This window comes from Phyllobates terribilis, unplaced genomic scaffold, assembly GCF_046119375.1.
Source record: "Phyllobates terribilis strain yellow unplaced genomic scaffold, ASM4611937v1 Scaffold_1__5_contigs__length_1240528914, whole genome shotgun sequence".
Lineage (NCBI taxonomy): Eukaryota > Metazoa > Chordata > Amphibia > Anura > Dendrobatidae > Phyllobates > Phyllobates terribilis.
This window is the reverse complement of record NW_027362761.1, coordinates 326,913,766-326,926,506: the sequence shown is the minus strand read 5'-3', so window position 1 is coordinate 326,926,506 and position 12,741 is coordinate 326,913,766. Positions and strand designations below refer to the sequence as shown.

At 46.4% G+C, this 12,741-nt stretch overlaps 1 protein-coding gene across 13 annotated transcripts in view; it reads left to right on the top strand.

Annotated features, from left to right (window-relative positions):
- Positions 1 to 12,741, top strand: part of LOC141259763 (E1A-binding protein p400-like) — a 173,526-nt gene that overhangs the window by 30,631 nt on the left and 130,154 nt on the right. For all 13 annotated transcript variants that reach the window (XM_073676083.1, XM_073676086.1, XM_073676081.1 and 10 more), the window contains exons 3-4: positions 1,128 to 1,203; positions 11,466 to 11,576. In XM_073676083.1, coding sequence (XP_073532184.1) covers positions 1,128 to 1,203; positions 11,466 to 11,576 — 187 coding nt within the window. The remainder of the gene's footprint in view (positions 1 to 1,127; positions 1,204 to 11,465; positions 11,577 to 12,741) is intronic.

Here is a 12,741-nt window from a genome sequence, read left to right as displayed (position 1 = left end):
GCCAATTCCGCAAGACTCCATCTGTACTTGTGTAATTGGCGCGTTCTAATGTGTGGATGGTACCCGGGTGTGGAGGACCGGAGAGTCTCCTCCACACCCAGGTACCATAGAAACTGTAAAAAAAAGAATAAAATAAAAAATAAAGATTATATTTACCTTCAAATGGCCCCCGGACTCCTTCCCTGTGCTTGCCGATAGATCGCGCAGGACTGAAGGACCTGCGGTGACGTCACAGTCATGTGATGGCAGGTCTTTCAGTACAGCTTACCGCGATCTGCCGGCAGCCAGCACAGGAGCGCAGCAAGACACCGGGGGCCATCGGAGGGTAAGTATAGGTTTATTTTTTTATTTTTAACCATTCTCTCGGGTCACACTATATAAATCCATGCTGTTTGCTGTTTGCATGGATTTATATAGTGTGACCAAGTTGTCAAGCACTTTCCAAGTCATGCTAAAATCGCTTGGAAAGCGCTTGACACCCGCATGCAGAAATGCCAGTGAAGAACGCTTCACATCTGCTTGTCCCTGGCAGGAAAATGCATGTACAATCCGCATGTACAATCCGCATGCGTTTTTTTCTGCCAGGGAGATGCAGAAATGCTGCAGAAATTTTCTGCTTCATTTCTGCATCGTGGGCACATAGCCTTAAACTGGCAGGCAATTTAATAGTATGTGCCTTTGGCATGGCCTAATATGCATATAGTCACGACATAATAGCCTTTATTAGACTGCACTGTTACTAGGCCTCTCTTGTTTACTGGGCGACATGCTGGAATGGGCTTTCTCATTAGACATTTATGGTAGATTGACTTACTGTTGGGTTGTGGGATGTAGATTAGGATCAGTATTTAGCCAAGAAGTATCTGTGTAAATGAGCTCTACATTGTGCTGTAGGAGGCTGCATTTATATATTTTTGTAACAAAAAAAATGGAATCTGATCCCATCATGTGATATAAGGAAAGGTTTTCTCCAAAGAGATTTGAGAAAGGCTTTCTGATTCCATGTCCCTGGATTTCATCCAGTCTTTTGCGCTAAATAATTATCATCTGTTATTTAGCGTGAAACATGATTTTGGGTCGTGAAGACTTGTCTGATTTATTTATTTTTGCTTTTTTTTTTATTTTAGTCTTTAGATGTTCCTACAAGCCCTGTGTCAGAATTTCCGAATGCTATGGAGATGCAGGACTCCTTTGTACAAACAGGTAATAAATATTAATTGTGTGTACATTTTAGCTAGCAACGTACATACTTTTTTTGTTTTAGTATTTTTAAGTAGTGTTGAGAGAATTTGTTCGGCATTTCATATTCGGGTTCGGGGTTCCGGCTTGTTCGCGCCAAAAAAATCTGCTCCGCCCATGAACATCCCTATTTTGCCAAGCTGTCACGTTGATAACATAACATCTGCAGACAGCGTGGCAAATCAGGGATGTTCATGGGCGGAGCAGATTTTTTTGGCGCGAACAAGCTGGAAAAGGAGCTGAGCCTGCACCATACTTGACAGGTGCTGGCAGTGCACTACAGCTGGTATCTGTCTGACTAAATTGAGCTCTGATTGCTGCTGTTTAACCACTTAGATGCCACTGTCAAACACTAACAGCGGTATTTAAAATGGAAGAAGGACAGTGATTCCTTCAATACGCGTTGGATTTTGTGGCCGCTCTGAGGCTCCATTGCTCTCTGAGCAGTGACGTCTCCCTAACCCCCCCCCCCCCTTCCCCCGTGTGCGGCATCAGCTAGCGGCGTAGCTTCCGGCCGGGGCACGCCGCGGGTCGAGCGCAAGTTGAAGATTCACGGCAAGGGGTATCTCTGGGAGGACGCTCCCATTACAGACTTTTTCACCGCCAGGCACTATACGGGGATTCCAGGACCCAACACAATATAGGAGGACAAAGCAAACTACACAGGTACTTTAACCATTGTGCTATCCACTGCATGGGTTCATATGTAGTGTCTAATTGGATGGTTTTATCAGTTGTCTCTGTGATCCCTATAGCAGCACAATAGGGGATTGCAGGTGCAGGGATCCTTTTTCTATTTTATTGTTGATACTATTGTAGGTAGGTCTATTACGGCATTAGACAAATTATTCCTGACATATGTTTACCCTGGTGTTCTAGATTCTTTCAGTCATTTATTTTTAACGTTTGCGAGCGCGGTAGTATATACTCCATTTACGGCATTTAAATGGATTGTTTATGATGTGCTCTTGCACCTATTACCTCCCCTGCAATCCTCTGGTGGGGTGCTGATGTGTTCCCATGGCAGTTGGGGGGTCTGCTTTGTTGGTCCTCCTATAAACCCCAGCCTCTGGCTGGGCTTCATAGAAGGCTGTCAATTACACTATATATTACATCTTTTTTTTTTGCATTTTCTAATAAAAGCGATCATGCTTAAAGTGTAATTGTCGTTTTAATTTGTATTCCAGAAATCCATAAAACACTTGGAAATACGGAACTTTATAATAGATCTTATCAGAGAAATCTACTTCCTTTGTCTCCTGGACTAATGTTTCATTCTCAAAATTCTCAATTTTTGGGTAAAATCGGTCTTCAGTGAAGATAGACTTTCCCATTACTGAGATTGGAGATGGCATTTGGTGCTAGTGTCATTCTATGCTCATCTTAATATCCAGATTATACAAACATTATGATGTGGATTTTAAGTAAATACACTAGCTTCCCCATGTCTAAGAGATATGTTTAGTGATGTGTACAGTTTGTATTGTATAATTTTGTTACAGGTCTGCTTTACTAGGTGTACCAAACATTTTGTAATGTCTGTGCTCGTACCCATTTCCCATTGAAAAGGACTGAGGTTCTGGTGTTGCAGTACATAGAACAAGCAAATTATAAGGTTAAGTTCACACGATGCATTTTTGAGGCAAACGCTTGTTAATAGGTCCGTGAGGAAGTGAAGATGGATCCAGCTCAACACACCGGGCAATTGATTAATGTTCAACAATCTTTATTGGCAGATCCTTTTAAAAACTTGTAGAAAAGACAAAAAATGGACATCTCAGATGACAAAGCATATATTATGGGGTGGTGTGTATAAAAAATGGCATACGCGTTTCGAGTGAAAAACTCTTGAACACTGGCTATGAAAAAGAGTTCCAGTGTTCAAGAGTTTTTCACTCGAAACGCGTATGGCATTTTTTTTATACACCCCATAATATATGCTTTGTCGTCTCAGATGTCCATTTTTTGACTTTTCTACAAGTTTTTAAAAGATTTGCCAATGAAGATTGCTGAATTTTAATTAATTGCCCGGTGTGTTGAGCTGGATCTATCTTCACTTCCTCATTGACCCAGGCGCTGTGCAGCAGCGAGGACTCCGTGCTCCATGCCAGACTGGGATTACATCTCAGGGGTGAGCTGAAATTTTCTCTTTATTCAATAGGTCTGCCATGCATAGCAATGCTAATCCGGATGTGCATTTGAATTCCTGCCCATTGAGGTCCATTGAAATGCAGCAAATCCGCTGGTATATGTGGTATATGTGGCTTTGCTGCATTTCAATTAAAGTCAGTGGCCACGAACTTGCTGCAGAAACGCGGTGTGGGTGGTACCCGGGTTGGAAAGGAGGACTACAACTCCTCTCACCCCGACCGCCGCTCTCGCGGGAGTGGTGTGGATGGGAGGAGCAGTAGTCTTCCCAGCCAAGCCGGCTACCACGCGCTGTGGAAAAAAAAAAAAAAAAAAGGTATAAATAAAAATATAAACCTATACTCACCTATCCAGCGGCCCCGGCGGCGATCCTCTCCTCCCGGCGGTATACTGCGGGAATCGGGCTCGCTTCCCGCAGTATACTGAGCTTTCAGGACCTGCGCTGACGTCACCAATCAGCTGACCGGTCTCGTGAACGATCAGCTGATTAGTCACGTGACCGATCAGCTTATGCTCAATTGACCCTGGGAACATTCCCAAGAATGTTCCCAGGGTGGTAAGCTCACCAGGGCTGATCAGCTGATCTTCAGCTGATGAACCCCAGTGACCTCCTGTAGCATGTATACTGACAGGGGTGATTTTACACCCCTGTCAGTACACAATGCTGTCTTCTATAGCAGTGACATCAGTGATGGCTAATGTCATTGCTGTAGAAGTGACCTCGATCGTCGTGGGACAATCGTTGTGGGTACGTGGACTACGTAGTTGACGGCGGACAGGTGAGGGATATGGTTGTTTGGTATTTTACTTTTTTTTCAGGAAATCGAGGGCTTCGGGGTAATAAACAAAAATTGTAGAACTGTTTGCTTTTTTATTTCATTAAAATGCTTTATTCTGGCTGTCTTTTTTATTAAAGAAGCGGCGACCATTTTACTATGCGGTTAGTAATGGGAGCGTCTTATTGACGCCCTCCATTACTCACCGTGGCTTAACGTCAGCCGCCAATACAAGGCTGACGCGATCCCCATTACCCCACTCGCCATCGCTAGAGAGCAGTGGGAAGAGCGGAGGCTAAGCGCCAGATTTGGCGCATCTTATGGATGCGCCATTTCTGGGACTGCTGAGGGGTGATATTAATAGCCAGGAAACATTTTTTGCTAATGGCCCCTTCCCCAGCTACTAATATCAGCCCCCAGCGGTAGGTTTTTCCTCTGCTGGTTATAAAAATGATGCGGGGCCCCACACCATTTTTTTTTTTCTTAAATTTTAGGCTCTGTGCCCACGATCCAGACCTAGCAGCGCTTTGGACGCATATTTTTTGCTTCATCCAAAACGTTGCATTCTATTGAACGCAGGTAAATCCACATGTGTTCACTGAACCATGCGTATTTACCGCATTTTATACTTTCTAGTGGTCAAATTTCTGTTGCGGGGAAGAGAATTTGATATGCTGCAGTCCTGAAAGATGCTCTGCATGTCGGTGTCCACGAGTGATCCGCAGCCTCTGATGCACACATAGGTAACATGGGATTTCCAGAGATCCTATCCACTATGCTGTAACATCTGGACGCTGCGGGTTGACGCTGTATAAAGACACAGCGTCAAACCTGCAGCGGCTCCTGATCATGGCCACGTACCCAAACTCACCCGCAGCATGTCAATTTCTGTAGCTGACACGCTAGTCTCCGCTGCAGATTTTGACCGATAGAAGTTTCATTATATGCGGTAGATTCACATGTACAGACAACAAAAGTGCTACATTAGAACACCGCACTTTGGACGCAACAAAAATGTGCTGGGTCCAAAGCGCTGCTGAGTGCTGATCGGGGAGATGTAGCAGCTAACGAACCAGCTGTAAGCTGTTGTTTAATGGCCAGGAACCATGTTTGCAAATTGCACCTTCTTAGGCTAAGTATAGCAGCTCACAGCAGCCGCATAAATTACATGAATAGAAATGCTAATGAAGATTGGGTGAATGGGATCAGCTGACACCCAGCTATTTTGTTTGGTGATGACAAGGTGTCAATCAGACCTTTTCATGACCAAACCCAATTAAGGAGTTAAATAAACACACAGACACAGAGCATACACTTTTATTTGAAATACAACAGACACATTCTTTATTCATTTAACCAATATACTCACCCCTGACTGTAATCCGAGGGTTTAAGCTATGTCCCACCAAATAACTTTATTTAGCTCCAAAAAGCATTCATTGATGTACAAAAACGCATAAAAAAAGCATCAAAATACCCAGCGTTTTTCCTGTCAAGGAGATGCAGAAACGCTCAGGAAATTTCTAATTCAAATCCTTATCGTGCGCACATACCCTAAAACATTTTTTTTTAAAGTAGTATTATTTATTTAGATTTTTTTTGGGGGTTGTCCACTACTCGGACATCTCCTCCTTCTCAATCCATATGGTTCCCCCCCAGTAAAATAACAGCTAAACTCCCCTCCTGTGCAATGCTCCATTGGTGTTGGCACTGGCTCTCCTGGGGCTAGCATGACATTATGACACGTGAGCCCTGCAGTCAATCAGCAGCACTTCTCTCTCCCTGCCTTTGTGCAAATCAGATATCTGTAGGAAGTGAGAGAGCAGCCGCAGTTCTGACTTCTTCCTGATGTTTGATTTGTCTGAATGCGGGGAGATAGAAGCGGCCGTTGATTGGCTGCAGGGCCCGCGTGTCATAATTTTATGCTAGCGCCAGGAGAGCCGGTGCTGACACCGCTGCAAAGAAGCTGGATATTGGTGGTATTTTTTTTTTCATTAGTGTGGAATGTAGTGATTGTGAAGGGGTTAGCTGAGTAGTGGACAATCCCTTTAAATTGTTTTTAATTAGCCCTGCTCCCTTTTTATCCCATTCACAATAGACATTAAATATGTACACTGCTCAAAAAAATAAAAGGGACACTGAAATAACACATCCTAGATCTGAATGAATGAAATATTCTCATTTTGTACAAAGTTGAATATGCTGACAACAAAATCACACAAAAATCATCAATGGAAATCAAATTTATTAACCAATGGAGGCCTGGATTTGGAGTCACCCCCAAAATTAAAGTGGAAAAACAAATTACAGGCTGATCCAACTTTGATGTAATGTCCTTAAAACAAGTGAAAATGAGGCTCAGTATTGTGTGTGGCTTCCACGTGCCTGTGTGACCTCCCTACAATGCCTGGGCATGCTCCTGATGAGGTTGCGGATGGTCTCCTGTGGGATCTCTTCCCAGATCTGGACTAAAGCATCCACCAACTCCTGGACAGTCTGTGGTGCAACGTGATGTTGGTGGATGGAGCGAGACATGATGTCCCAGATGTGCTCAATCGGATCCAGGTCTGGGGAAAGGGCAGGCCAGTCCATAGCTTCAATGCCTTCATCTTGCATGAATTGCTGACACACTCCAGCCACATGAGGTCTGGCATTGTCCTGCATTAGGAGGAACCCAGGGCCAACCGCAACAGCATGTGGTCTCACAAGGGGTCTGAGGATCTCATCTCGGTACCTAATGGCAGTCAGGCTACCTCTGGCGAGCACATTGAGGGATCTGCGACCCTCCAAAGAAATGCCACCCCACACCATTACTGACCCACTGCCAACCGGTCATGCTGAAGGATATTGCAGGCAGCAGATCGCTCTCCACGGCGTCTCCAGACTCTGTCACGTCTGTCACATGTGCTCAGTGTGAACCTGCTTTCATCTGTAAAGAGCACAGGGCGTCAGTGGCGGCTTTGCCAATCCTGGCGTTCTGTGGCAATTGCCAAGCGTCCTGCACAGTGTTGGGCTGTGAGCACAACCCCCATCTGTGGACGTCAGGCCCCCATACCACCCTCATAGAGTCGGTTTCTAATCATTTGTGCAGACACATGCACATTTGTGGCCTGCTGGAGGTCATTTTGCAGGGCTCTGGCAGTGCTCCTCCTGTTCCTCCTTGCACAAAGGCGGAGGTAGCGGTCCTGCTGATGGGTTGTTGCCCTCCTACAGCCCCCTCCACGTCTCCTGGTATACTGGCCTGTCTCCTGGTAGCACCTCCAGCCTCTGGACACTACGCTGACAGACACAGCAAACCTTCTTGCCACAGCTCGCATTGATGTGCCATCCTGGATGAGCTGCAGTACCTGAGCAACTTCTGTGGGTTGTAGAGTCCGTCTCATGCTACCACGAGTGTGAAAGCACAACCAACATTCAAAAGTGACCAAAACATAAACCAGAAAGCATTGGTACTGAGAGGTGGTCTGTGGTCCCCACCTGCAGAACCACTCCTTTATTGAGGGTGTCTTGATAATTGCCAATAATTTCCATCTATTGTCTATTCCATTTGCACAACAGCATGTGAAATTGATTGTCAATCAGTGTTGCTTCCTAAGGGGACAGTTTGATTTCACAGAAGTTTGATTTACTTGGAGTAATATTATGTTTAAGTGTTCCCTTTATTTTTTTGAGCAGTGTATATATTTGGTATCGCTGTGTTCGTAAAATCCAATCTATCAAAATATCAAATTATGTAGCCTGTAGAGTAGAATGACGTAAAGCAAAAAAAAAAAATGGAAACACCAAGATTGCCATTTTTTCTGCCTTACCTGTGCAATAAAAAGCGATATTGACAGAAGAATAAAGTTAGTCTGATTTGATGGGTGGGTATGGCTAGGCCCCCGTCGTGCCCCAGCTTCACTACTTCAGTAGGCTGATGAAAACACTGCGTCACTAAATATTTGTGCAATAGGGAGTTGCGCAAACATTTTACGACTTTCCAAAGCTTACAACTCTCTTCCAGTGTAAAAGCTTTGATGAATCGTACTCTAGAATGGTACTCTACCATTCTATGATTCTACTCTACCATTCTATGATTCTATACAGAGGCTGGACAGACATCTGTCTGAGATGATCTAGTGAATCCTGCTTTGAGCAGGGGGTTGGACCAGATGACCCAGGAGGTCCCTTCCAACTCTACCATTCTATGATAATCGCCCCCATAGATCTCAGAAAATGCTGAAACAAACCAAATTTAAATTTTTTTTTTCACCAACAAAATAGTTTATTTTTCTATCATTTGGTACCGCCTTAATCATAATGACTTAAAATGACCTGGCAGCATGATTCTTCATCACAATGTAAACACCATAAGCAGGTGGCTGATTTGCATGTTTTGTGTTTTTTCTCCGCCATTTGACAGCACTTGAATTTTTTTTTCTCCTTTTCCACTATAGTACATGGTAAAATGAATGGTGTCGCTTTTTCCCCAGTTTGCAATATTTTTTTATTTATCTCATGATAAAATGGATTGTCTCCACTTCTTCTCCGGCCGGGCCCGCACTGCAGCTGTTTTAACTTCCCTGTGCTGGCCCGGCTGCGTCACTGCTAGGAGACGCGGCCCTGTGCGCGGCAGTGTCCCCTAGCTGTGACGTCACGTAGTGCGCGCCCGGCCTTCAGCGGAGATGAGCAGGACCAGAGGGGAGAGATGCGGGACCAGAGGGGAGAGATGCGGGACCAGAGGGGAGAGATGCGGGACCGGAGAGGAGATGAGCAGGCTTAGAGCGGAGATGAGCAGGAGGACTGGAGCCGAGCCGGGGGATGGTGAGTGTGTGAAAGAGAGTGAGCCGTGCGGCCTCCTGCTGTCTCTGGGGGAGGGGGTGCTTCCCGCTGTGTATAGATGGCGCCGTGCGGCCTCCGCGCTGTGTATAGATGGCGCCGAGCGGCCTCCGTGCTGTGTATAGATGGCGCCGAGCGGCCTCCGCGCTGTGTATAGATGGCGCCGTGCGGCCTCCGCGCTGTGTATAGATGGCGCCGTGCGGCCTCCGCGCTGTGTATAGATGGCGCCGTGCGGCCTCCGCGCTGTGTATAGATGGCGCCGTGCGGCCTCCCGCTGTGTATAGATGGCGCCGTGCGGCCTCCGCGCTGTGTATAGATGGCGCCGTGCGGCCTCCGCGCTGTGTATAGATGGCGCCGTGCGGCCTCCGCGCTGTGTATAGATGGCGCCGTGCGGCCTCCGCGCTGTGTATAGATGGCGCCGTGCGGCCTCCGCGCTGTGTATAGATGGCGCCGTGCGGCCTCCGCGCTGTGTATAGATGGCGCCGTGCGGCCTCCCGCTGTGTATAGATGGCGCCGAGCGGCCTCCGCGCTGTGTAGAGATGGCGCCGAGCGTCCTCCGCACTGTGTATAGATGGCGCCGAGCGGCCTCCGCGCTGTGTATAGATGGCGCCGAGCGTCCTCCGCACTGTGTATAGATCGCGCCGTGCGGCCTCCGCGCTGTGTATAGATGGCTCCATGCGGCCTCCGCGCTGTGTATTGATGGCGCCGTGCGGCCTCCGCGCTGTGTATAGATGGCGCCGTGCGGCCTCCGCGCTGTGTGTAGATGGCGCCGTGTGGCCTCCGTGCTGTGTGTAGATGGCTCCTTGCTGCCTCCGCGCTGTGTATAGATGGCTCCTTGCTGCCTCCGCGCTGTGTATAGATGGCGCCGTGTGGCCTCCCCGCTGTGTAGATGGCGCCGTGCGGCCTCCGCGCTGTGTGTAGATGGCGCCGTGTGGCCTCCGTGCTGTGTGTAGATGGCGCCGTGCGGCCTCCGTGCTGTGTATAGATGGCGCCGTGCGGCCTCCCCCCCCTGCTGTGTATAGATGGGTACGTGTGCTCCATATTGAGTCATACAATTAATGTAAGGCTATGTGCCCACGATGCAGGAATGCTCCGGATTTTTTTTTGAGCGTTTCTGCATCTCCCTGGCAGAAAAAACGCATGCGGATTGTACATGCGTTTTTCCTGCCAGGGACAAGCAGATGTGAAGCGTTCTAAACTTGCATTTCTGCATGCGGGTTGACAAGCGCTTTCCAAGCGATTTTAGCATCACTTGGAAAGTGCTTGACAACTTGGTCACACTATATAAATCCATGCAACCAGCATGGATTTATATAGTGTGACCGTAAAAGAATGGTAAAAAATATATACTTCCCTTCTGATGGCCTGCTGACGTCAGCGGTTGCGTGACCCGTCGCATAACTAAATGACGTCACAGCAGGTCCTTTTCAGACCATCGCGAGCTGCCGGCAAGCCAGGACGCATCGGATAAAGACACCGGGGGCCATCAGAAGGTAAGTATAATATTTATTTTTTATTTTATTCTTTTTTTTACAGGTACTATGGTACCCGGGTCCGGAGGAGAGTCTCCTGTCCTCCACACCCGGGTACCATCCGCACATTGGAACGCATGGAATCCGCATGTACAGATGCAGTGATGCGGATATTATGCGTTCCTATGCAAGTCAATGGCGGCGATAACGCAGCGCTTCCGCAAAATAATTGGTAGTGCTGCGTTTTTTTCCGCAATGATAATCTGCAGCGGAAATTTCCGCAGCATGTGCACAGCACATGCGGATTATCATTGGGGAACATGGCAGGCCTTCTACAATGCGTTTTTTAATTGTTTCTGCAGCGGAATTGCCGCTGCGGAAACGCTTAAAAAAACGCGTAGTGGGCACACAGCCTAAAAAAAATTGTTATAATTAATATTGTGCCAAATTAATTTCACGTGAACTATCACATGATCTATCTATCACAGGGGATCATGTGACATGTGATACATCAGGGGTGGGTGGGTGGATGGGGGGGACCGCGCCTTCTAAACTGCCCGGGGCCCTTGCTACTCGTAATCCACCCCTGGTCCCACAAAAAAAATCAACCCTCGTATGGCTTTGTCAATGGAAAAATAAAAAGTTATGTCTTTCGGATCAAGAGGAAAAAACTAAGGTGCAAAAAGAAAATTGCTTGTGGAGGGAAAAACATGATGCCTGGAAAATCCCTTTAAGTTAATCCATTCAGAGACTGCTGATAACTGTTGATAATTTCCTTGAGCCAACAACTGGGTTTTGTGTTGTGTATCTGGATATGTGGGGCACAGCCAGGACAGCTTTTCAGCATGTAAACTGGCACTTTACTTTTCAAGGACTATATACCAGTTTTACATTTTTCCACATGTCCTATGTAAGTGTATTAGAAAGTTATTGAATTTATGATTAATAAGCTTTAAATTCTATAAACCAGAGCACCCTTTTCCATTCATTTTGTTAACCATTCTAATTCCAGACTCCTCGCAAACACAGCTTCTGGAGTCCATCCAATCTCAGCCAGGATCCCAGTTACGAAATGTAACTCATGTGGTAGCTCCGCAGCCTCTATCGACTCCTGGTAAAATAGGTAATGTATTTGAATACTCAATTGGCCTTTTATAAAAAGTAAAGTTATTCATTGTGTTATTAATAAGAATTATCCTGTTTGATTATTAGCATTAATGTTTCAATCTGTAGAATAGGAAATCAGTGTCAGAGCTGCAGGGGTCCAAAACCTCCACAGATCAGTGGATTAAAATAGCCTTACCATATCAAAAGTGGCACTGCTTCATACATTGTACAGTGGCTGTGAATGGTACTGCAAGCCGTTTTAAATTCAAATGAAAGCGAGAGCTGCGCGATCAGCATGACCACTACACAGTAGAAGAAGCTCAGCCGCCTCTGCAGTGGCCCCACCAATCGGCTGATCAGTGGAGGTGCCCAGAGCTGGGCTTGTCAATCTGATATTGGTGAAGTAGCCTAGCACAGCAAAATTAATTCCTTCCTGACATGTGAGGTAATGGTATGTCACATTGTATTCGGCATGCTCAGAAGCTGAACCTACAACATATCTGGGAGATGTTGGCTGTGATACATAACCGGTATCTTGCTGTAACAGAAGCAACTGGAGTTTGGTCTGATTACTGCTGTTCAGTCATTTAAAGGCCGCTGTCAATCATTGATAGTGGTGTTTAATTAGAGGTATCACTACTGACTCCCATCATTCCCTTAAAGGGGTTATTCAGAATTATATAATTTTTTTGCTGTGAGCCTAAGAGCTAAAAGACAGGTAGTTGATGACTACCTTCCAGCTGTGCCTGGCGCTGATCTTTGCTGCTACAGAGATGTCATATTCCTCTACTGCCAGCGATTCTGCATCTTCCACTGACTTCATGTTGGCAGAGCAGCGGCTTCTCTTCCTCTCTGCTCTGTTGATTGGGTGTGACTACTGACATCATGCTGATTGACAGCCTACCTAATTGAGGGAATTAGCTGTCAGTCAGCATGACATCGGCAGTCACGCCACATTGACAGAGCAGCTGGGAACAATAGCTTCTCTGTAGCTGTGGAGCAGCTGAATCATCGCAGACTGCTCTGAGCCAGCGCTCGGTAGAATAGACAGATAGTTCCCTCTGTTAGCAACTAGATTCATGGTAGGTTTTCAGCCCATAGTAACCGAAAAATATAATAGTCCTGGACAACCCCTTTTAGACACAACGCATAGGCCCCCTACGATTATCATGGCATCTCTA